This window comes from Vulpes vulpes, chromosome 3 (assembly GCF_048418805.1).
Source record: "Vulpes vulpes isolate BD-2025 chromosome 3, VulVul3, whole genome shotgun sequence".
Lineage (NCBI taxonomy): Eukaryota > Metazoa > Chordata > Mammalia > Carnivora > Canidae > Vulpes > Vulpes vulpes.
This window is the reverse complement of record NC_132782.1, coordinates 116,708,887-116,732,947: the sequence shown is the minus strand read 5'-3', so window position 1 is coordinate 116,732,947 and position 24,061 is coordinate 116,708,887. Positions and strand designations below refer to the sequence as shown.

Sequence of the window (24,061 nt, the reverse complement as noted above, 5' to 3'; positions counted from 1 at the left end):
GCACATAGTAGGAACTCAAGAAATATTTATTGGGTGAGCAAACAACTCAGCTGTGGGATGCTAGGATTTTTTTTTTCATTCTTCCCACCCTACTCCCATCAATTTCTCCTTCTTTTTAGAATGCCTGAGTGCAGCCAGCCTGAAAAATGCAAAATGGAGGAGACCCCAAGAGAGTCCACCGGGACACAGCCAGGTAGCAGGTTAAAGCTATTCATTGCAGTCGGTTCTTTAGAATCCTTGCTACAGCTCTTCCTTTCTCCCTCCAGCTTCTGGCCAGTCCCGGGTCTTCTCTTCCCAGTCACATTGGAGATATGTCTTCTTTGCTGCAGCAAACTCAAAGCCAGCCAAACTCTGAAATGCAGACATTAGGGACTGGACACAGCAAATGTATGTTTCCGGCTCCAGTCCAGGCTGGCAGCCGCCTTCTCTGCATGTTAGTACAGATCGCCACAGACCACAGTCACTTTGGCTTTCTGACCTCATTAATGAGACCTTTGCTGACAAGCCTTTGCATTTGCATTGAGCTTTGAACATTTCCTTGGAGCACATCCAGGCCCTTGTCTTGTTTTCCCAGGATAGCCAGGTACTGCTGCCTAATCCGGGAGTCGGATTGCACACAGGTGTCCAGACCAGGCCCACTGCCTTGCATTTCAGCCTTAAAATCTTCCTTATGTCATCCGGATGGACAGGGAGGCTACCTGAAGCTGTAAAAATAGGAGGATTAATTTAAAGATGTAGGAGAGGCTCTGGACTTAAAAGCAAATAAAAACAAATAAATCTGGAAATTGCTCTTGGGATGAGGCCAGTAAGTTGGGGCTGGAGCCGAATGTTTTGGGTATGGCAGCTTCTCAATCACTTAGCAAACAGGTTCTCAGAGGCAGGCGCTGTGGGGGCTAACAAGCTGAAAAGCGGTGCCCTCTGGAAGGCTTCAGGGCCAGAGGGGGGAGCCGAGAGGAACTGCCAGGAGCACAACGACGCAGACACCAGGAGGGGGTCGCCCGGCAGGACGCGGGTGGCTTTAACGGGGGTCCTTCAGGACCACGCACTCCACATCCACAATAGTGCTAGACACAACCAGGTTTTCTTCCACCCAGACCGGGAGCCAGTTGTCTGCACAAGGCTCCCAGGTCCCCCTCTCTAACGCGGGGGCCTCGGTGATGGTGGCAGGGCCCGACCATGCAGACCACAGCCATCTGGGGCCTCGGAGGCGCAAAGGTGGGGGCGGGGTAGTCAGGCAGCCCCACAGGGTGCCTGGGACGGGCGGGGGCGGCCTCCTGGGGCCACCTCTCCACTCCCGCCTCCCCTGTGCTCCGGTCCGCCGCAGTGAACCCGCCACGCGAGTGGGGAGGGGGCGGGCTGGGTCGGAGGTCAGGGGTCGCCGAGGCTGCGGCGGGAGGAGCTGCGGGGCGGGGGCCGGGGCGGGGGCGGCGCGCCAGGCTGGGCGCCGGCGGCGAGCGGGTTACGCGGCGGCTCGGCTCGTCTCGGCTGGCGGAGGGAGGCTGAGCCCGTCGGCCCCGCGCCCGCCCCGCCCACCCACCCGCCCCGCCGAGCGCGCGCGGCCGAGCCGGGCCCCGGAGGAGAGGGCGCCGCGGAGAGCCACCGCCGCCGGAGGGAGGTCGCGAGCCCCCGAGCCCCCGAGCCCCCGAGCCGCGGGCCGCCGGCGCCCGGGCTCCCCCGCCCGGAGATGGGCCGACGCGCGGATGGCGTGGCTCCCGGCGCCGCCAGATGGCAGGAGCCCGGCGCCGGGGCGCTGCGCTGAGGCTCGGAGCGGCGCAGCCCGGGGAGCCCGCAGGTGTCCTTGGCCGCCCGGCAGCCCCGGCCCGGGCCCCCGCGCCGCGCAGGACGCCGCGTCCGAGCCCCCCGCCCGGCTCGGCCCCCGCCCGGCCGCGCCCCGCGCCCCCGCCCGCCCGGACGCCGCGTCGGTCGGCCCCGCCCGCCTCGTGCCGGCGCCGGATTTATGAATCGGGGCGGGAGGCCCCCGCCGCGCTGACCGCCCGCGCCCCGGGCCCGCGGCAGCCCCGGGGACTTGTTGCTGCGCCGCCGCTGCCGCCGCCGCCGCCGCCGCCGCCGGGAGCCGAGGGCGGCCCGTGAGAGCTGCGCGCCCCGGCCTCCCGCGCCGCCCTGGGCGCTCCCTCGCCTCGCGGGCCGCGGGGGGCGTGTCCGGGGCCGCCGCGCTGCGCCCCCGCCCGCCCGCCCGCCCGGGCCGCCCGCCCGGCCCGCAACCACCTGTGCGCCCGGCGGAGCCGCGTCGTCCCGCCCCGCGCCCCGGGGGGAGGCAGGGGCAGGGCCGAGCCGCGGAGGGGCCGCCGCCCGCCCGCCGCTGCCGCCGCCTCGCCCGCTCCCCGCCCCCGCTGACGCTGCCTCCTCGGGAAGGGTGTTTGGAGGGCAGCGGCCGCCCCAAGCCGGAGCCCCGCGCGAGCGCCTCTTATGATCAGCTCGGTGTGCGTCTCCTCCTACCGCGGGCGCAAGTCGGGGAACAAGCCTCCGTCCAAAACATGTCTGAAGGAGGAGATGGCCAAGGGCGAGGCGTCGGAGAAGATCATCATCAACGTGGGCGGCACGCGACATGAGACCTACCGCAGCACCCTGCGCACCCTCCCGGGCACCCGCCTCGCCTGGCTGGCCGATCCCCATCCCGACCCCCACCCCCACCCCCACCCCCACCCCCATCCCGACGGCGACGGCGACGGCGGGGCGCGGCCCGGGCCCGATGGCGGCGGCGGCGGGGGCCGCGAGTTCTTCTTCGACCGGCACCCGGGCGTGTTCGCCTACGTGCTCAACTACTACCGCACCGGCAAGCTGCACTGCCCGGCCGACGTGTGCGGGCCGCTCTTCGAGGAGGAGCTCACCTTCTGGGGCATCGACGAGACGGACGTGGAGCCCTGCTGCTGGATGACCTACCGGCAGCACCGCGACGCCGAGGAGGCGCTCGACATCTTCGAGAGCCCGGACGGGGGCGGCGGGGCGGCGGGGCCCGGCGAGGAGGCGGGCGAGGACGAGCGCGAGCTGGCCCTGCAGCGCCGGGGGCCGCACGACGGGGGCGCCGGCGCCGGGCCCGGGGGCTGCCGCGGCTGGCAGCCCCGCATGTGGGCGCTCTTCGAGGACCCCTACTCCTCCCGGGCGGCCAGGGTGAGTGGCGGGAGCCCGGGTCTCCTGCGGCGTGCGCACCGACCGGCGGGGGCGGGGGGATGCGGACGGACCCCACCCCTGCCTCCCCGCCGTCGCCTTGGCTCCCCGGGCCCCCGGGGCCCCACCCCCACCCCCACCCTCTCTGCTGCGCGCCTCCCCGGGAGATGGCACACGCTCGACTTACTACTTGGACCGAATCCCAGCTGCCCGCTCTGCCGCATCCCCTCCCGGGGACTGGGGTACCCTTACCAGAGCTCCTCCACTCCCTCTTTTTGCGCGCAGGCCGCCTCTCTCCACTTGCCGCCCCCCCTCCCTGGGGCCGGCGCCCCGGAAAGCTGGAACGGGCCTCCTGCCTAGGGCGGGGGCAGAAGCCGGCGTGGAGGGCCCGCTGGGGGCGAGCCCCTGCTTTAGCTTCTTCCACGCGCGCCACCTCCCTCGGGTGCTCCGGGCAGCACCCTGTGCTGAGAAGTCTAAGCTCAGTGGAGGGGTCGCCGGCTTCGGCCCATGACAGACAGAGCTGGGACCAGAGCCCAGGCCCCTCATCCAGGTTGCCAGAGGGCCCTTCCTTCAGGGAGCTCAGTCAAGGTGTCTGCCCCCGGCCATAGCCCTGAGGCCCCCTGGTCACCCGGGATGGCCTGGCTTCAGCTACACAGGAAGGGCCTAATGTTCTCTGCGCTGCGGGGTCCTGCGGTCAGTGGCCAGCCACAGGCTACCTGTGATATCCTAGATTTGTTGCCACTTCTCTCCTTCCTGCTGTGGCAGATTGGCTTCCCAGAAAGCCCTGGTTCAGGTTACTGCTTGAAACCAGAATATGGGGGGAGAGGGGGGTGGTATAGGTCAATTTAGGCAAGGTCCAGTCCTTTCCCACCACACCACCTCCTGCTCAAGTCGACCCAGTTTCTCCCAACTCCCTTAGGTAAAAGGGGGTAGACAGGCCGAGTTATGCTTGGACAGTTTAAAAAAAAAAATCCCTGGAGGATGGCTTTAGATCCCTAAAAAAAAAAAAGAAGAAGAAGAAGGAGAAGAAGAAGGAGAAGAAGGAGAAGAAAGAGCACCCTGGGGGCTGCTGTCTGGCTTCATGGCTGACATGGCCTGGCTGGGGTCTGTCTGGGAGACAGGAAAGAGCAACATGCATTGTGTCTGGGGACCACCTCCTGCTGTGCTCACTTCTGGCATCCCAAGTTGTCCTGTTAATGAGTCTCAGGGCCCTGTCACCCTCCCCAGCACCTCTTGAGCCTAGGCCTCCAGCTAGTCATGGAAGGAAAAGTTATTTCCCTCCCAGGGGAGAACGGGAGACCGAAACAGGGCTGCAGGGCAGGCCGAGCTGGTGTCAATGCCAGACTAGGGCAGATGCAGCTCCTGCCTGGAAGGAGCGGAGGTCTCAGTGGCAGAGTCCTACCAGGCTGGGGCTGCAGGCATCCCCAGGACAGCCCCTCGAGGGCAGAGATCTTTTCCAGGACTGAGAATGAAGCCCTGGCCCACTGCCTCCGTTTCTTCTCCTGTAGGCCTGAGATCAGCTCAGAAGGTGAGGGCCCCATCATGCCCTGGCCTGCGTCTGCTGTGAGTTCTGGGGGCTTCTCATGCGCTTCATTTATTCTGCTGTTGTCAGCTCTGGAGGCAATGTGTGCTAGGAGAGAGCGACAAGTACTGAATAATTCAGGTTCTTTCCAAGTTGGGGGTGAGGGGAGAAGGCGGTAGATTTGGCCTCATAGCAGTGGTGAAAGGGGACAAGCCAGGGAAGCAGGAATGAGATGAGGTGGTTAGGGGAGCTAGATCCTGTTTCTGAGCATTCTGGGGTCCCTGGGGGGACTTTTCACCTTCTCTGGTTCTTTCTCGGATTCCAAAGGACTGTGCCATCAATCAGTTTATGTTCCGTTCAACAAACCCCAGGGTGGGCCAGCCAGGGGTCTCTCTGAGTCAGCTCAGAGCCTTTGAATTCCTCCAGGAGCCTGAGATACTCACCGTTTTGATAGGGAATCACATCAGCCATGGCATTGCCAGTTGAGGTGAGGAGTCTGGGACCAGGCAGGGTTAATTCTTCGTATCGAAGCAATGAAGAACCAGGTATCAGAAGTGTCAGATGTGGTCAGAGACACATAAAGTAACAACAGAGCAGGACTCTTTGCTAGTGTTAACTTTCTGGTTGTGAATACTGATATGAATAGCTGTATGGAGCCTCACAGCACTTGTCCCCAGAGAGGACTTGCCTCCTGCGAAGGAGCACAAGGCAGGGGCCAGCCTTCCATTCAACTCTTCTTGGGACTTACAAGTGAGAAAAGATAATAATAAAAAAAAATTAATAACTGCTATTTGTGGAACATTCCATGTGAGTACGTTATATGAAGCCCTGGTCAGTCCTCCCAAAAAACTTAGAGTGGAGATCTCCTCCCAGTTCATTATTAGATTGAGGCCATGAGAGGTTAGGCATCTTGCTGGAGATGACACAGCCAGCTCGCGGCAGCCTGTGAGGCCAAGCCCCTACTCTTCTGATTGCAACATGTTCTTTCCACTGAATGTGGCTGTTTGTGAGGTGGAGAGGTGGCTTTTTTCTTATTCTGGCCTGGAAGGTTTTCTGAGGCTCTGTACTTCCTGTGGGTGACATCAGAAAACCCAGGGGCAGACAGGGACATCAGAAGGGACATTGACTCTGTTACCCTTCCAGGCCCGAGGGCCCGAGGTGTGGGGGTTCTGGGGCTGTGCCCTCCCTACTCTGTTTCCCCCAGGCCAGTACCACTGCCCCTCCAGCACTATCCCCTGGGTCTGGGGCCTGGCAGCATCTGCCACAGGCTGGGGCGTTCACTGAAGGCCAGCAGGGCCAGAGGAGCAGCATGAGGCCCCAGGCGTCTCTGCACACAGCAGCTGGTCATCCAAATAGTGCATTGTGACAGGAGCAAAACAGATACAAACAGGAGAGTGAACTGAGCTGATTAGGGAGCCTGTTGCCTTGTAGCTACTGACCCGGCCCACAGAGCCGTCCCTGATCGCGCGGGTTCTAGGCCGGTGGGGTGCTCACCCCTGCTCCCCGCACTGTGGCCAGGCCCATGGTGGCCACTGCTGTGGTCCTGTCTCTGTGGCCTGGCCTGGAAGCTGACATGACCGCCAGGCCGGTGCCTCCCCACCTGCCCAGCACCCCCAGGCCCAGGCTCAGTTGTGGCCACGGTGGCTTCCCAGCCTGATGAATGGGACCCCGGGACATTCCTTTCACCCCCAGCCTCTCGAGGACCCAGGCTGGGTTACCAGCCCTCTTGAGAAGGATAGTTATTGTCCTTTGGCTAAATCAGTACGTGGATCAGTTTTCCAGTAAGGTTTCCCTCTGAGAAGAGGATGTGACCTGAAGATCCCGGTAGCCCCAGGAAGGCAGTCGGGGCTGGGTTTTCACATGGGCTGACAGCCACTGCGGGTTAGGTGCTGTCACCTGTGCACCTGTGCTGTGTTCCCGGCTCTCAGCTGGCCCGAGGGAGGCAGGGGCGGTTGACCTGTGTTCAGTGAGGCGGTCCTGAGGCCCCGGGGTGGGGGGCGGGGGGGTTGGTGCTTGCTCAAGATCACACAGCTGGTGGTAGAACTAGGCTCCAAACCAGATCCCAGAACCCACGTCGGCGTGTGTAACCTCAGGGGCCCTCCCCGCAGCCTCCCTGTCACTCCTCCCTCCAAACTCCTCAAACCCCCCCCGCCCCCCCAGCTCCCTAGAGTGGCTCTTCTCTGCACTGGCTCTCTTTGATTTTTCCTCACTGTGGGACTTTAACAGAAAGAAAGAGGACTTAGTTACAAGAGGAGGCCCAGGCAGAGAGAGGAGGGAAACGGAGACCTTGGAAAGAAAGGCAGAGCTGCCTTCTGGCTTATCCCTCCGGAGGGCACCCAGCTTCTCTGCCTGGGCCAGCCAGTTGCGGGGCAGGATCCTGTGGTCCCAAGGCCACTGGGCTCGTCAGAGCCAGGAAGCCAACCCGGGAGGCTAGGTGCCCTATCTTCCCCAGCGCTCGGGGCAGGGGCAGCCAGCCTGTGCCATCCCAGGAGCAAGGAGGGTGTCAGGCCAAGGGTGCAGGCCTCTCCCCGACCCTGCCTCGAGGCAGCCTCCTAGTCTCCTCCTGGGTTTGTTTTGAGGTGTTTTTTTGTTCTAAGTAGACCAACATTTTCCTCTGAACATCTTGTCTCTGGATAATGAGGTGTTTCTAGTTGTCACCATTTGGGGTGGGGTGTAAAGTGGGGGAGGGGTTAAAATAAACTTGGCCTATTTTGGGGATATGGGGGAAGAACAGGCAGGAACAGAGCCCAGCAGCTGGGCCTTGGGAACAGGGAGTCCCCAGGCCCCTGACATCTGCCCCTGGATGGTGCTGGCTTGGCATGCTGGACACCAGGGCGCTCATGCCATCCTTGTTCCTGGGCAGCCAGCCTACCACAACCTCTGGTCCAGCTCCCTCCTAGGGGTCCTGTTGTTACTGTTGTTGTTTTGCAGGCTGGGTGATGGCTACCCAGCCCCTGGCAGGGGCTTAGTCCACCCTGGAAGGCCACAGAGTCTGAGAGCCCACGTGCCTGGAGGCATTCCTGGGCATACATGTCCCCTCTAGCACCAGCTAGCAGGGCTGGCCACGTCTCCTTGACGGGCTCCCCAGGCCCAGGAGAGGAAGCATGCAGCCACCTTGGCTCCAGTCATTGAGAAAACATTTATTGAGTACTTACTACATGCCAGACACCCAGCTAGGCCCTCTAAATATATAGATGAGTTAGACATGGTCCTGTTCCTGAAGAGAGCTAGGTCAGGTGGAGTAGGTGGCAGTTGAGGGATATTAGGTGACAAGGAATAGTGATAATCATACACGAGAGATCGTGAGAGGTGCTGCGGTAGTCTTAGGAAATAAGTCCAATAGGAGGTGAGAGGAGAAAGCGATAAATCCCACCCGTGTGTGAGGCGAGGTGGGGGAGAGGGTTGGACGGCGGGGAAGCTTCCATGAGAAAACAGAAGTTACGCTGGACGGGCCCTGCAGGATAATGACTTAGCTCCCTTAAGTAATTTTTAGAAGGAGGAAGGCTATGAGTAAATACATAAATAAATAAAATTTTCGACGTGAGTAGTGCTTAACTGTGCAGAGTTAGGGAAGGGGCGAATTTCCTGGCTGGAGGACCAGCCTGGGCAGAGAGAGGACAGCATGGAACATGGACGAAGGCAATAGCCAGGAATTGCATTTGGCTGTATATGCTCTTGGCCAGTGATCCGGGCTGGACCTAATTCCCCCTGGGGCCGGAATCCTCAGCTCTGCACTCCAGGGGCCCTGGGAAGCCCCATGTGCCGGCTTGGCAGGAGGTGGGTGCAGGGAGAGGTGGGCTCTGGCCCCTGGACGGGGTGGGAGGCCCCTGGGCCCAGGTCTGCTCCCGGGGGAGCCCATGGAGGGAGAGGCCCAAGGGTCTCCAGGCTGGGCCGGGCACTCACTCAAGAGCCTGGGCGATCACTCAGGAGCCCGGGCAGAGCGGGAGATGGCTTGCCTGGAGGGCTCTCCTTTCCTGCGTTTGAGCCCCCGGGGCCGCCTGCTGCCTTTGCAGCACCGCCTGGGCACTAGGATCTCACTTCCCCGGAAGCCTCAGCTCCTCGTCCCATCCCCGCAGATCTTTCTCTGCAAGTGTCTTTGGCTGTGTTCTCAAATTTCTCCTCTCCTACACTTCATCCTTAATATAGGTTTTGGGCATGAGTCTTCTTATGTTTATCTGTCCATCTGTCTCCTTGGCCCTTTCTCCTTGGACTCCCCTCCCCTGCCCCCGCTGATTGTATTCAGTTCCCAATGACTGGTGTCTCTCACCTCCCCCCCACCCCAACGACCCAGCCTGTGCCAGATGCCTGAGACACTCTAGGCTCTGTGCTGAGTTTTACAAATATCATTTCTTTTCATCCTTGAAACAACCCTATCAGGTGGGCACTATTCTCAGCCCCTCAACATATGAAGCTCACCGTAGCCTCAGGGTCTTTGCACTCACTGCCTGTTCCCTCTGCCTCTTGAACTCTCCTGGATCTTCACATAACTTACTCCCTCACTCCTGGGCTCTGCTTAGATGTCACCCTGGCTGAGGCCTTGCCTCATCACCCTGTTTGAAATAGTTTCCTCACCATCACCCTCCTTACCCCCTTTTCTCTTGATTTTCCTTCCTGACACTTAGAGCATCGACATACTATATATTTTACTTATCGGTTGACAGTCTCCTACTAGAATATAAGGCCTCAGGGGTAGGGCTGTTTCCTGCTATTTGCCAGCATGCAGAAGAGTGGCACATAGTGGGCACTTAATTTCCATTTTATGGAAAGGCCCAGAGGCTCAGAGAGGCTAAGAACTTTGCCTCAGTCCTGTCAGGCAGTCAGCAGCAGAGCCAAACGTGGACTCGGAAGCATCGGACTTTAGATTTCCACCAACAACTGTCTTGGGGTGAGCTCGGTGAAGGAGGCTGGTAACAAGGCTGGTAACAGCTGGGTCTCTGACTGGCGGGTCCCCAGGAGGACACAGCCAGTGGTGGGGGCCCCCTGGGGAGGGAAGCTTGAGGGAGCAGCGCTGCCCTGCCCGGAGGTGGGCCCATCCTGCTGGGGCGCGAGACCGGCCACAGCCATCCATCAGGGAGCAGGGCCGGCCAGTCCAGTCCACGCAAGCATGGTTTCCACTTGGGTGATTCCCGCCAAATCTACACCCGTGTCCTCAGGCCTGGAAGGAGCTGACCGCTGTGGCCGTGGGGACCAAGGCAAGTCACCCCCCCACACACACACCAGCCTCAGTTTCTTCTGCTGTAACATGGCAGAAGGGGCATCAAACTGGATGAGCTTCCGGGGCCCTTCACTTCTAAAGACCAAGGCTCTTCTGTTTTTTCCAGCTCCAGATCCAGCTCAGCTCTCAAAAGCTGCGCGTGGCAGGCCGTGGAGGCCCCACTCCTCCCCAGCTCTGCCAGCTGTTTATTGAGCACATACTGTGTGCTAGATACTTGCCTTGTAGAAGCTCACACAGTCCCGCAGCACCCCCAGCAGGCACGGGTGCTGCCCCCATTGTGTAGTGAGAGGCGGGTACAGAGTGCACCATTCACCCAGTGAGCGGCCGGGCCAGAGCCAGGGACCTAGGCCATCTGGCCCCAGGGCTCCTTAGCTCTTTGCGCCTGGTCTCTGCTCGGCAGGGGCCAGCGGGCAGGAGGTGGACGCGCCCACTGCCAGCTGTATAGGATGGCTGGGCAAGGGGCTGCTCAGCAGTCTCTGCACAAGGCCTTGATGTCTAAATAGGGTGCTTCTGCAGCCACTGCCTCACTCCTTGGCCCCCTTTGGCCCTGGCAACCCTCTGTCAAGAGAGTGGGAGAAAAAAAAGCAGCATCCCTGCCGCCAGAGGGGAAGTGCTCTGATTGCGCTTGCTTAGGACCACCACTTACCAAATCACTCGGTTTGGGAACAGCGTAGGGGACAGAGGAATAATTGGGGCCCCGAAGAGGGAACTGTAACCTCAGCACTGACCTGGGGCAACGTGCCAGAGCCCAGAGGCCTGCATCTGTCCCAGCCTGGCCTCAGGTCTGTGTCCTCAGGGCGGGGGCTGGGGGGCTTTCTGGGGCCTGCCTGGCACCGGCTGCCAGCCCTTGGAGAGGTCACTGGGGAGACTGAGGCCCCAAGGAGGGGTCACCAAGGAGGAGTGTTTGGTTAGAGGGCCGAGTGGAAAGAACTCTGAGTCGGGGGACCTGGCCTCAGTGTGGTCCTGAGTGAGTCATTTGCCCTCTCTCGTGCCTCTGCCACCCCTGAGAAACGGGTACATGTGGCTACCCTTTACCTGCCCCGTCTTCTGGGAGAGTGACATGAGCAGTACCAGTACGTAGATGCAACAGTTCCATGTTTCTAAAACACAGCGAAAGTGAGCGAACATTGCAGGAATTCCGGGAGCTGGGCCCTGACTCGGGAGGGGCGGCTCGTAGGAGCCCAGGTTGGCAGTGAGGAAGGTGCCTTGGCCCGGTGGGTGAGAAAGTGGCTGGCACGTGGCCCTCCCTCCCTTGCCTCCCCTCGGTGCCCCTCTGCTCAGCCCCTTGGCAGCTCTTCCTGAACTTGTTTTTCCAGGCTGCTAATTAACTTCACGCTCGGCTCCCAGGTGGACCAACTCTCCTGGCTAAACTTTTCCTCAGAGAGAGCGGAGAAAGTGAGCTCCTGCTTCCCATGCTTCCTGGCAGAGCTGGGAGAGGCTGTCTCTACCTCCTCTGCTTCTGGGGACCGGGGTGGGGCAGCCCCAGGACTCTGGGTCCCCGGCATCCCCGCAGCCACGGGACAGGTGCCTCCACTAGGTCCTCCCTGGATGGCCACGGAGGGCTCACAGGCTGGAGCCATTCACCTCAGGCCCACGTCAGCCTGTATTGCCTTCGTAGCCCATTTCTCAGGGAAGTAAAGTGAGGTCAGACAAGGAACTTGAAATTTACCTTTTCAGAAAAGCAGCAGAGAGAAGCTCCAGGCAGAGTTGTCCAAGTAGCGAAAGTGTTGCCTGTGGCCTGCTACTTCCCTTCTCCTTCCTTGCTAGAGCTGATCAACCCGTCCATGTTCAAGTGTGAATAAACTGTGTGTGCTGAGCGTCGGTGTGAAGCCAAAGGCACACATCCCTGGGGTGTGAAACAGCAGTCATCGCGGCACTGGCTGCGGGCAGCGCTGACAGTCCAGAGAAGGCTCTCCCGGGTCCATGACATGATCCTGCCTGGGCGGCGGTGACGACAGTGTGGGGCAAGGAGCAGGTGCAGCCTGGAAGTTAAACCTGCTGAGTTCAAGTCTGGTTTCTGCCCCTTCCGGGCTGTGTGACCTTGGGCGAGCACAGAACCTCTCTGGTGCTCAGTTCCTCCCCCGGACGGCGAGATGGTGGGCCTTACGGCACAGGGTCCGGGGAGAACAAAGGCGGTAACCCGTACCAGGTGCCCAGCCGTGCCAGGAGAGAGGAGGCCGCTAAGGGACGTGCAGCCCCAGACTCGCTCCTGCTCCGGAAGCCCTGGAGGTGCTGCTGCTTCATTTTCCCAGCTCCCCCTGTAGCCTCTGTCAGTGTTTGGCAGTAGTAAGGGCAAGGTGTGCCTTCTCGCCTCCCTGGGCAGACTCTCAGGGAGCAGAGCATCTCTGAGAGGCACGATTAGACAAGAGGCAAGGCCACGGTCAGGTGGAAATCAGGGTGGGGCAGGTGGGGGTGCTAAGTGGTCATGGGGCCACAGCCCTTCCCCATCAACCTGTTTTAAGCACGGGCCTCTGCTCAGGGAGGGAGCCCATCCCACCCCCCCGCCCACCAGGCAGGACAGGCAGCAGCAGGGGGCGTGGGCCTCAGCAACAGGTACCCTGACAGTGGTGAATAACAGATGAAGACTCCGTAATTGGTGTTATTACACATGCATTTCCTCTCCATTCATAATGATCGGACGCTTAAATCTCTGCCGAGTGCTGCTGTCATCATTCTAGCCGAGATCCCAGCAGCTGTCTGGACCAGCCTCTGCCACACTCTGATCCCAATGGGTGCAGTTTATTTTTTGTTGGAGCTCAGTGTCCCAGGAAATGTCAGTTGTTGGGAAGGGGAGGGGTGGCTATTCTGGGCGGACTCCTCCTGTCTCCTGCCATGGAGCATGCTGTCTTCCCTCGGGCGCTTCTCACTGTCTGGGCAGTTGGCTGGGATATTCTAAGCCGAGGGGTGGGGGAGAGGAGGTGGGCTGGGGCCGGGGCCAGGAGGGGGGAGGGGGTCATGTCTGGAGCCTAAAGACTCAGCTGGCAGAAAGAAGCCCCCTGTCTCTGGGCGTATCCTTTATAATGCAGTGGACCTCAAAACAGCGTGCATTAGAATTACCTGGAAGGTTACTGGGCCCTACCCCCAGTATTCCTCATTCAGTAGGTTTATGTGGGGCCCAAGAATTTGTGTTTCTAACTAGTCCCCAAGTGATGCTGCTGCTCCTGCTGGTCCAGGGCCCCACTTTGAGGACCCACTGCCTTAAAGCCTAGTTACCCCAAGTATTGTCTGTGGACCAGCAGCCTCACCCTGAGAGTTTGTTAGAAATGCAGACTTCTAGGCCCCCGCCTATGACTTCCTGAATCAGAACCACACTTGGACAAGATTCTAGATGATTTACATACCCGTTACAGTTCAAGAAGCTATAAGGCACAATGGGACTACAGGTGCGCAGAGCTAGGCAGTAAGCGGGGCCAGGCAGCTGGAGTTACCTGTCCAGGTGCTTCTAGCCAGGAGCAGCCTGTCTTCTGTGCCCCGTGACAAAGATTGGGAAATACTGCCTTAAGATACTCTAGCAGATGGATAAAGGCCCTCAGAGGGAATTCCAGCCCCTGACCCCATACCGTAGTCCTGCCCGATGACCCGTGCCCCCACCCTCCACACACAGGAGGGTGCCCGTCCGGCCCTGACAGGTGCCCCACTGTCCTCCTCACCCACAGGTGGTGGCCTTCGCCTCTCTCTTCTTCATCCTGGTCTCCATCACCACCTTCTGCCTGGAGACCCATGAGGCCTTCAACATTGACCGCAACGTGACAGAGATCCACCGGGTGGGGAACACCACCAGCGTGCACTTCCGGCGGGAGGTGGAGACAGAGCCCATCCTGACCTACATCGAGGGGGTGTGTGTGCTGTGGTTTACGCTGGAGTTCCTGGTGCGCATCGTGTGCTGCCCCGACACGCTGGACTTTGTCAAGAACCTTCTCAACATCATTGACTTTGTGGCCATCCTGCCCTTCTACCTGGAGGTGGGACTGAGCGGCCTGTCATCCAAGGCGGCCCGAGACGTGCTGGGCTTCCTGCGCGTGGTGCGCTTCGTCCGAATCCTGCGCATCTTCAAGCTCACGCGCCACTTTGTGGGGCTGCGCGTGCTGGGCCACACCCTGCGTGCCAGCACCAACGAGTTCCTGCTGCTCATCATCTTCCTGGCCCTGGGCGTGCTCATCTTCGCCACCATGATCTACTATGCTGAGCGCATTGGCGCCAGGCCCTCTGACCCGCGGGGCAATGACCACACTGACTTCAAGAACATCCCCATCGGCTTCTGGTGGGCCGTGGTCACCATGACGACCCTAGGCTATGGGGACATGTACCCCAAGACGTGGTCAGGCATGCTGGTTGGGGCGCTGTGTGCACTGGCTGGCGTGCTCACCATCGCTATGCCCGTGCCAGTCATTGTCAACAACTTCGGCATGTACTACTCCCTGGCCATGGCCAAGCAGAAGCTGCCTAAGAAAAGAAAGAAGCACGTACCACGGCCGCCCCAGCTTGAGTCACCCATTTACTGCAAGTCGGAGGACACCTCACCCCGGGACAGCACCTACAGTGACGCCAGCCCCCCTGCCCCAGAAGAGGGTATGGTTGAGAGGAAACGGGCAGGTGAGATTGGGGGTCGGGAAGGAAAGCCACCTCTTCTCCAGTGGCCGAGGGAGTCCCCAGATGAACTCAGCCCTTGGAATTTGGGATTGTGCTTTACTGCTCTGGGCTTCCCTAAGTATAAGATGTACCTTTAAGAGTGCAAAGTATTGAGGCCAAACCCCTAGCTTCTGGATTTCCAGTAGCTTTCTGGACATCAGGGTCTGTGAAGTGAGTGTCCTGCCCAGTTTAGGCTGTGAAGGGCAGTGCACGGGGCTGTAAATTCTGATACCACCTTGGCCACCATGCTGTGTGACCTCAGGCCAGTCACTAACCCTCTCTGATCCTCACCTGTAAAATGGGAACGCTCTCCTACTCCCAAGACTCTGATGAGACCCAAACAAATGACAGACACGAGAGGACTTTGAGAAGTAAAAGCCGCTTTACAAGTATCAGGCGTTGTCATTATTAGGTAGAGAGCAGGGCAGCTGTTCTTCCAAGGTGCATCAATGCATGAATCATTCGTTTCCAAACGTTGGAGTCTCATATCTCTTGACCTAATAAATGCAATAACGTAACAGCAGTGGGAGGCTGCCTTCTGTTCAGCACAAGCTGGATCGAGTCCTGGGCTCAGGGTTTCACATGGGATGGGAGGGAACCAGGAGGGAGTAGCCCAGAGTCGGGCAGGGGGGAAAGGAAGGTGGAGGAAATGGCATCTGCATCTTGGAGGATGGGGAGGGCCTGAGGATCAGGATCCTGCTCCTCAAGGATGGGAAAGGCCACCCCTGGAAGGTTGCTTCTGGCCGAGTCAAGAGATGGGAAAGGAAATAGGCTTAACCCACAACAACGTGCAGTTAGGCTGGAGAGTGAGAGCCTAAGTGTTAGGCATGGGGTGGGCTCCCGAGGGAGTCTGGGATTCCTAGTCTGGGGAGCCCTTGGATGCCAGGCCATCAGGGAACTGGGGCTGGGCCAGGAGACAAAGGTAGCAGCTTCTGACCAAGCTCTGGGAGCACCCTGGGGGGGGGGGGGTGCCTGACTTGTGATACCCACCGGCCTGTTGCGGGGGGGCCCATTGTACATGCTGGGGCTACTCACTCGCTCGGGTCATGTGGGGGCCTGGGTTTTCCAGAGATGCTGATGGAACAGCACACCCACCAAAGTGGTACCCCCTTCCCCGATCCCTGAGTATAAATCTCAGCCAGTATCTGAGGGAATTTCAGCTGTACTCTGAGGCCCGTTCAGAGCTCAGGGGAAACCTGGTATCAACACGGACGAGCCCCTGCACCAGCTCCCAGTGCTCACCTGCCATGCCCCGTCAGCTATGCCTCAGCCTGACCCTAACTGGCTGGCCATGCACAGGGCACTCCTGGCCACCCTGCCTTCACACAGAGCAGGCCCCTCTCCAGGGCCAAGGGCGCCCCCAGGCTGCTGCCTGATAGAGGCAGGGTGAGCGCCCACAACAGTGGGAGCCTTTGGAACCTCTTCCGTGCGGGGTCTTCCCCAGACAGGTGAGCCCCAAGCAGAGGGCTCCAGATCCTTCAGGCACCTGACTCTTCCCTACATGCCCGGTGAACAAGAGTAACTGCCTTCGGGGGGCCCAGAGACATAGCCGTGGAAGCCAGTTTCTTGGTTTACCCCTGGCGGTGCCAGGCCCCGTCCCAGCGAGACAGGTGTTCGCCAAGGGAATGCAAGCTCATCCAGGTGTCCGCCTGAGCCAGAGCCCAGGAGGAAGCAGAGTCCGCCACCTGCCTTGGGCTCCACCAGCCTGCAGCCGACAGATTCAGGAACCCCTGCTTACGGCATCTCCGGCCCCACGTCCCAGGAAAGATGCTAGGCCACGGCTGAGAGGGAAGCGGGGCCTCCTGACCCATACCCCCTCCCACCCCCGTGGGGGCCCACTCCCTGGCCCTCCCAGGGAGATGCCAGGCCCCCCTTGGTAGGGGAAGTGAAACGCTGGGCCCGGGATCGGAGAGACCAAGGCAAGCCCATGAGGCAGGCCCCGGGCAGCCCCTCACCCAGCCTCCTTTCTGTCTGCCCCCTTTAGACTCCAAGCAGAATGGCGATGCCAACGCGGTGCTGTCAGACGAGGAGGGAGCTGGCCTCACCCAGCCCCTGGCCTCTGCCCCCACCCCTGAGGAGCGCCGGGCCCTGCGACGCTCTGGCCTCCGAGACAAAAACAAGAAGGCAGCGGCCTGCTTCCTGCTCAGCGCCGGGGACTATACCTGTGCCGACGGTAGTGTCCGGAAAGGTATGGCTCCCCGGGCCGGGCAGGGGGGAGCCCCCATGGAGCTGAGTCTCCCCAGGGTCCCCCCCAAGACGCAAGGTCCCCTCCTCCCCTGAGGTCTTGGCCACCATCTCCTCTGCCTTGAACGTGCCCCTGCTTTTAAGACGGGTAGCCTGATGCCTGGTCCCTGGATTAGAAAGGCCTCTGGCATCCTCCCCCCGCCCCCCGCCACAGAGCCTAGCCATCCTCCACCCCCAATGCCCACGGTGAAGACAAGGGCCAGAGGGTAAGGGGATAGCAAATCAGGGGCCCCTGTCGTTCGTTGCCCTGCCTTTTATCACCACCTCGCCCTCTGGTTCTGGCTGCCACCGCGAGGCCTGGCCCCATGGAGGGATCATGGCCACACTTTCCCTAGCCCTCCCTTAAACACAGCTAAGGTTTCCCAAGTAAGTACTCCCAGAGATGCCAACAGCCTTCAGGAGTCGGGGTGACAGCGAGCTGCTGGTGTGAGGTCTTCGGAGAGCCTAGCACACGCCCCACCTGCACCAGCCTGCACTGGGTGTCCAGGAGCCCAGGGGGCCTGGCCCAGCTCTGTGGGCTCTCGAGGAGGAGCCAGAAGGTGACCAGGAGGTGCAGATGGGGGCATGGTGGGTAGAGAAGTGTGCTCCGGAGGATTTGGAGGGTTCCAGGGAGCAGCCTGTTCTCCCCTGTGAGGGCAGGTGGAAGCTCTGTCAGCCACCCCAAGCTGTGGCGGGAGCGGGGTGGAGGCTGGGCAGCGGAGCTGGGGTTCCTCGTCTGCAAAAAGGCGCTCGGAAGTGACCAAGGCTGGTTGAGGGCCAGGAGTGGCTGTGAACAAGAGTCTCAGGAGCAGGTGTTCCCATCATTATTTTGTCTTTCGTGCCCTGTCCCTGCCTAAACAGTTCCATGATAAACCTTGACACCCCCAAAACAAAGCTTGTCCCTGTGTTCTCAGACCACTTCTTAGACTGCCTTCTTTTAGCCAGATCCACCCTCACACCCCACCCCCACCCCCTGCCAAACTTCCTGCTTTCCCCAAACTCCAAAACAAGTGTAGGTTGAATGAGGCAGGGCAGTGGCTGCTGTAGGATTAGCCTGTGATGTCTCTGTCCCGCTGAGGATGACCCTGGCCTGCCCATCCCATGCAGCCTGCAGGGCATCTTCCCAGCCCTCACCCCTACAGGATTCCCAGGGCACCCTGACCCTAACCAGGCCCTGAGAGGTGTGTGTCCAGCTCTGCTGGGCGTATGTCCTATTGGGCGGCAGCAGCAGGAGTAGCTGTCTGGCAGCTGGAAGGAGATGGCCCAGAGGCCTCAGTTACAGGGCTGCAGACGGAAGGTACCCTCTCCTGTGTCCCTCTGGTCACCCCATCCTCTGTGTCCCTCAGTCCTTGGGCTCTGGATGTGCCTATCTCTCCTGCTCCCCATCACAAACACACAGCGGCTTCCACTGTGTCCTGGTTCAGACCCAGATATTTGCTTCGGCTGGAGGATGCTAAGTGAGGGCCCAGAATGTGGGGCAGAGGGGCCACCACCTCCCCGTAGGACTTAAGCACTCCCATGAGTATCCAGACCCCTGTTTTCACACCGGTATCAGGAGGGGCTCAGCAGCAGTGTGGAAGAGGTTACAAGGGTGCAAGCCAGGAGGGACAGTGAGGTCCTGGGGAGTGGGTCACACCCAGGGCAGGGGTTGCACGTGTGCATGCATGGGCCGGAGAGTCTGGAGCGCACATACCACCAGATCCCTCTGGGCGCTTGTGCGGCCCGGCTGCTCTATTTTCAAGATGCCTCCACACTGCTTCTTGGCAACAAGCATGTAGCTCAGCCAATTAGAGTGACCTTCGAAGGGAACAGGTGGGTTGCTGGGAAACAGGCCCTGCTGAGCAAGCGTGGCAATTAGCATCGCCAAACTCCCAGGAAGCACTCGGCAACTTTCCCTGTGCCAGACCATGTCTCACTTCTCTGCACTCAGGCTCCACAGAGGACCTGGAGTGGGGAGCCCGGGGCTTCCTCAGCCATGGGCACAGACCCCATTGTTAGTCTGTAGCTGCCCAAGTGTCATTGTGCACTTCTGGGAGGAAGGTGCCCAGTGCCAATCAGGGCTTCTCAGAATTGAGAAGAGCTAGAGGGATCTTCGCGTAGCTGGAGGGGAGCTTACCGGACAGTTACAGGGCAGAGATCAGCTGTGGGGCCCCGGAGTCTGTACTCTGGAGCCCAGGTGACCTGGAAACCAGGGAAAGCTAGGGAGCCTTCCCAGGTGGGCCAGACCCTTCAACCAGCCGGGGGCTCCCTGCCCCACAGAGTCCCCCGGAGCATGGATCCCACGGAGCTGCTCAGACAGGGAGCCATGCCCCTCTGACCCATGTGCCTTTTCTTCACCAAGGCTGTGCAAAGTCCCGGAGTCTAAACAACATAGCTGGAGCAGCTGGAACCAGTCTGGGGCTGTCTCCACTGGCATCGAGATACAGCTCACCCTACCCTCCACGAAAGCTCCTGCTGTCCAACCACTTCCACCCTCTCACCAGCCCTCCACCTGGACACTCGGCCCCTTAGCTGCGCCCTCGGCCCTCCCCACCTCTGGGCACCCCCCACGCTCACATGCTCTCCAGCCCTCCTTCCTCTGGAGGTCCGAGGGACCCGGGCAGGAGGCAGGAGAACCCAGGCCGCTGAGCCTCTCCTCCGCGGCCCCTGGCTCCCCAGAATGTTCAGCTCTGGAGACTGAGAGCAAGGCGGGGGGATTACTCCCAGGGCTGCTCCCCCACAGGTCCCCATCCCGAGCCGGGGCTTCTGGCACCCCACAGGACCAGTGCCTCGGCCTTGCCTCTGCTCAGGGTCCCACCTGCATCACGGCACATGCATCTCCATTCCTCGAGGCCTTCAGTCACTCACTGAATAGCTCTGTCTGTCTGTCTGTCCATCCCACACCCAGACCAGCAAAGAATAAGGCTGTTCGTGGGGCACGCCCATGTCTGCTGGTGTGCAGGGAGCTAGCTGGTCGGGGGAGCGGTGCCCACCCCACCCACCGGGAGAGGAGGCCCCATGTCCTCCAGCTCTGGCCTGGCATGCAGGTGGTGGCCTCAGGCGCACGGTTGGCTGCCTCGGCAGGGAAATGCCCTCCCCGGGGAGTGACACCCCACGGCAGAGCCCGGGCGGCCCATCTGCGCCCTGGCCGCCGCACCTCTCCCGCGCTGCTTTCTTGGCTTCCACGACCGTTTTTCTTCCCTCCTTGTCCCGCTGCCTCAGACTCCCAGCCCTGCCTGAGTCACCTGCGCTCCCACCCAGCCTCTGCGCTCTGGATTGCTGCCAGAACCCGAGACTCATCTAATTTCTATAATTAAGTGTATTCATTTACCTAACGAGCCTGGGAGCACAACAGGTTGTGAGTCATTGAGGGAGCAGGGTGCACCCAGGCAGGGGCAGCTGAGGGGAAGCGTGAGGACAGCACCCCCTCCGGAGCTGGAGCTGGAGCTGGAGCTGGCACCCGAGCTCCTGGGAGGGCCGGGCGGGGGGGGGGGGGGGGGGGGCGGCGGTAGGCAGAAGGGGGGCCCCCCCTCAGCAGCCTGACGAGGAGGCTCTCGCCGCAGCCCCAGGCACACGGAGACCTCAGCCAAGACATTTCCTGTTTCACCTGATGGGAATTAGACCTGACAGTGGAGCCGCGCGCCTGGCAGTTTTTAGAGCCGGATTATGCAACTTTGGAGAGGGAATGACTAAGGTCCATATCTGTCCCTTCCAGGGTGGGCAAAGATAGGACTGGCAGGACAGCACCCAGGGGTGCAGCAGGAGGCCGGGGCGTCTGGAGGCTGCCCGAAGGATGAACAGCGGTCAGATCAGATCGTTCCATGAGGGTTGGGTGCTGTGAAAAGCCTGTGCCAGGAGCACCCCCATTTCACTGCCTTCTTCGGCCTGGGGCAGACACAGGAATGTGCCTTCCAGAAAAGCCTGTCCAGGGTGGGTACTGGGATGCCGCAGCCCTGTTGTCCATGGGGCCTGTCTCCTGCTTGCTCTGAGAATGAAAGGTCCCCTTGAGAGATGAGAAAATTCAGGGGCATCCACGTGACCAGCATTCAGAAGGGGACAGGCCCCCTTGAGTGACAGGAACAGGGGAGCTCTGTGGAGCAGGATGGAGGCTCTAGGAGCCCTGTCACCGCGGGGCCTGGGAGTCTAGCTGCTTCTCCTTGGTGGGGACAGACTGAGTCCTGTCCCCGCAGGGCTCCCTGGCACCAGGGTCCTGGCCCTGGTGGGGACGTGATGAGCTAGGTGTCCAGCTGAGCACAGGCCCCACAGCTCTTCTGTCCTTGGGCTTGCCTTCCTGGCTCGGGGAGCTGAGGTGGCTATTTCTGTGGCGGCCCTCAAGTTGTCAGGAGTCCAAGTTTCCACGGCACCCACCTCCTCCTTCCCTCTCTTCCCTCCCACGGGGATGGGCATGCTCATGGCACCCCTCTGGTGGGTGCAGCTGTCCCTGGGCGACATGATTCGGCAGTGCTAGGCTGAGGCCCCTAGTGCCGTGGGAGACTACGCCCGCCTGTCCCCCACTGGCTCTCTGGCTCCTGTAAGGGAAACACGGGCCCTAGCTAACAGGACAGCTACCTCTCTGGGCCTCTGGGCCTCCTGGGGCCCTGGGAAGGGGCAAAGTGAGTCCTGGGGTTCACAGAGACCCACGGTACACCAGGCCCTGCCTAGGGAGGCAGCTGCCTACGTGGGCTTCAGCTTATCCAGGCCTTGGGACTCCCTCCTCAGGAGAAGGCTCTTCCACTACAGTCTGAGGGCACAGTTTGCTTTATGTTGCATGTAGACTCAGACCTGTACTCATTACTTTGTCTTCTAGAAGCCTTTCCCACACAGCGGGGGCTCCCTCCCGGCACAGCAGGGCAGCTGCCCAGATAGGAGTTGTTAACCTTACTGACAACCTTACAGGCCATTTCCCAACCCCCAAGACTTTTGGGAGGAGCTGTGGGCTGAACCTAGAGGAGAAGATGTCTGTTCACCGTAGGCCCGGGAGTCAAAGGGGAGACGGAGTGCCAGCCCAGGGCTGGGGCTCCGGGAGTCACCACTTGGGCCCTGGGCTGCCCTTTCACAGAGCCTCCTGAGGGAGGAGGGCCTCCTCTGCCCTGGCCAGAGAGCATCACCCCAAAATCCCTGCCCCTAAGGCAGCCCCTTGCCTGCCTTCTGTGCCCCCACTGGGAAGGTAGGAGAAGGGGAGGCCCAAGCCACTGACACTCCAGGCTGAGGATGGGGTGCCGAGAAGGGCTCACTGAGTGGCTGGATTTCTCAATAAGATGCTCTTTCCTGGCTTTGTCTCCTGAGATGGACACATGCCTCCTCCCTGACCTTCCCCTTCAGGACCTACCCTCCAACTGCTCAAATTCTGCTCCAGCCAGATTGAGGAAGGGGGGCTAGGCACCACATGGCAGCACACTCGGGAACCTTTTTCCCCAGCCCCCCTAGGACAGCAGACTGGCCCCAGGGAGTGAGGGGGGCGGGAGCCTGTGTGGGAATGGGGAGCCTGAGCTGGACCACAGGCCACACCAGGATCCGGGCCAGGCTGTGAGACTATGGTCCCTCTGTCTATTGCACTGGAGTTGTGAAGACCTAGGGCTAGGGATTTCTGGAACTCATTACCTGAGCAGGTACGGAGATACACTGTAGCATCATCACCTGTGAGTCACTTTGGCCCAGCGCTGGGTAGGCAGCCAGGGGCTGCAGGAGAGGCTCACCCCATCCCCTGACCCACCCCTGCTCTTCCTGGTGTCCTAGCCATGGGTCCCCATGCCTTCCAGCTCTGCTCCTGGCCTAGCCCTTAGCCCACAGCCCGTGGGTCAGCAGCCAGCTTCCTTCTAACATCTCATTCTTTGTTTCTCCCTTTCTTTTGCTGAACTCCTTGCCCCCCCAGAAGGCAATGTTGAGCTGAAAGCGTGCGTCCCAGTGTCTCACACCTGTGCTCTTTAAACACAGAGACCTGCCACGACGCCCTCTCGCCCAGCTATGCCCAGGCTGAAGTCCTCACCCTCTCTTAAGCGGCACCAACGTGAGAGAGGCAGGCAGACAGACAGAAAGCCAAAGGCTTAGGGAAACTCTGGAACCCTGGCAAGAATCATTCAGAGATCCTTGTTTGCACAGGACTGACGGAAAACCTCCCGTGTGACCCTCCAGGCCCAGAGCCATCTGGGTCCGATGTTCTGTTCTGTTGTGCCCTGAAGAGATATATATGCACATATGATATCTATATTCATACATGCTATACTTGTGTGTGTAGTGCACGTGCTATTGGTGGTCTGTCTTCCCTGTGGGGCTCTGTCTCCGAGCCCGTGCCCCACCCCCAGGCCCCCCGCCCTTCTGCTCACTGACGCCTTGTTTCTGCTGAACGCCCACGTGGAATGTCCCAGGGAGAGAGCCTCTGGGGACTGCCAGTTCCCAGCCTGGACTCGCCCTCTTGGGGTTGTTTCCCCGGTGGCCGGTGGTCTGTGGAAGGCCTGCCTGCCCACCCCACCCCCGCCCTGGGTCACTGCTCCACCAGCCCCACCCCACCCCAGATTGGGGTTCTACCTCCCACCCCACACCCCAGTTCTGGGGGGACTTCTAGGGGCTCCTCTCCTGCAGCTTCTTCCACCTTCCCTGTGTCTTGGACTGAGGGGGTGTTTCGTCTTTTCTTATTTTGGGGTATTTGTTCTGTCCTCTTCGTCCATTTGTTTTCAAAGATGCTGCTGGGCAGACGGGCAGGGAAGGGGCCTGTCTGCCCATCCGGCTCAGGGGTCTGAGAAGGGGAAGCCTCGGGCGAGTGGAGACCAGTTACAATACTGTCCTTCCTGGCCGGTGGCCAGAGGCCGCGTGCAATAGCAGAGGCCGGGTGACCCCTTCGACCTTGGCCTCTGCCCCTCCCTCGGGCCTCCTGCCCTACTGCCCCGCCCTGCCTTGGCCCTCCCTACTGTTGGTCAGTCCTTGTCCACAGCCGTCCCCTGGTGTGTGTCTGGGGCATGCCTAGGCCGGGCCCTGCGCCCTGTTTGCATGCCTCCCCTGTCACGCTGTGCTCGAGCCCCAATAAAGACATCTGGAGCGTCCTGCTGCTCCTGCCGCGAGTGACTGCCTCCGCCTCTCCTTTCAGGCTCTGTGTCTGTGGGGATGTCCCCGGGCTGCCACCCCGACACCTGAGAGATGCAGCACACTCCTATCCCAGCCTCATAGCACACTCCTATCCCTGCCCCCTCTGGGGATCGTCCATACTGGCAACCGCTGCATGTTTGTGCAGGGCCGGGGCTCCTCCCGGGGGCCCGGCCGGCTCTGTGTGGGCCGAGCCCTGGGGCTGCCAGGGTAGTGGCGATGCCTGGGTCGCCGCGGATGGAGTGGACAGGGTGCTGGTGGCACCTGCGGGCCCAGTCAGGGATGGGCAA

General features: G+C 60.7%; 1 protein-coding gene and 1 long non-coding RNA gene across 4 annotated transcripts; one reads left to right on the top strand and one right to left on the bottom strand.

The window, feature by feature from the left end:
* Nucleotides 1-8: 8 nt before the first annotated feature.
* Nucleotides 9-2,989, bottom strand: LOC140598344 (uncharacterized). The gene is made up of 2 exons (XR_012000716.1): nucleotides 2,850-2,989; nucleotides 9-704 (listed from the first exon to the last, which is right to left on the bottom strand). It is a non-coding gene; the product is annotated as an uncharacterized lncRNA (long non-coding RNA).
* On the top strand, nucleotides 2,251-23,749 carry KCNC4 (potassium voltage-gated channel subfamily C member 4). Of its 3 annotated transcripts, none has more exons than XM_072754339.1 (4): nucleotides 2,251-3,129; nucleotides 13,520-14,456; nucleotides 16,477-16,680; nucleotides 22,629-23,749. In XM_072754339.1, the coding sequence occupies exons 1-4, from the start codon at nucleotides 2,428-2,430 to the stop codon at nucleotides 22,688-22,690; spliced, it is 1,905 nt and encodes a 634-aa protein (XP_072610440.1). In that variant the 5' UTR covers nucleotides 2,251-2,427; the 3' UTR covers nucleotides 22,691-23,749. The 3 variants fall into 3 exon arrangements, with proteins under 3 accessions (XP_072610440.1, XP_072610442.1, XP_072610439.1); XM_072754341.1 differs by having other exon boundaries at nucleotides 22,567-23,749; XM_072754338.1 differs by lacking the exon at nucleotides 22,629-23,749 and adding an exon at nucleotides 19,057-19,528.
* Nucleotides 23,750-24,061: the final 312 nt, after the last annotated feature.

Coding starts and splice junctions, on each gene's coding strand:
- KCNC4 (XM_072754338.1), top strand. CDS start 2,428: ATGATCAGCTCGGTGTGCGTCTCCTCCTACCGCGGGCGCAAGTCGGGG. Junction 14,457..16,476: donor GGTTGAGAGGAAACGGGCAG/GTGAGATTGGGG, acceptor TGCCCCCTTTAG/ACTCCAAGCAGAATGGCGAT. Junction 16,681..19,056: donor CGACGGTAGTGTCCGGAAAG/GTATGGCTCCCC, acceptor TTCTTCACCAAG/GCTGTGCAAAGTCCCGGAGT.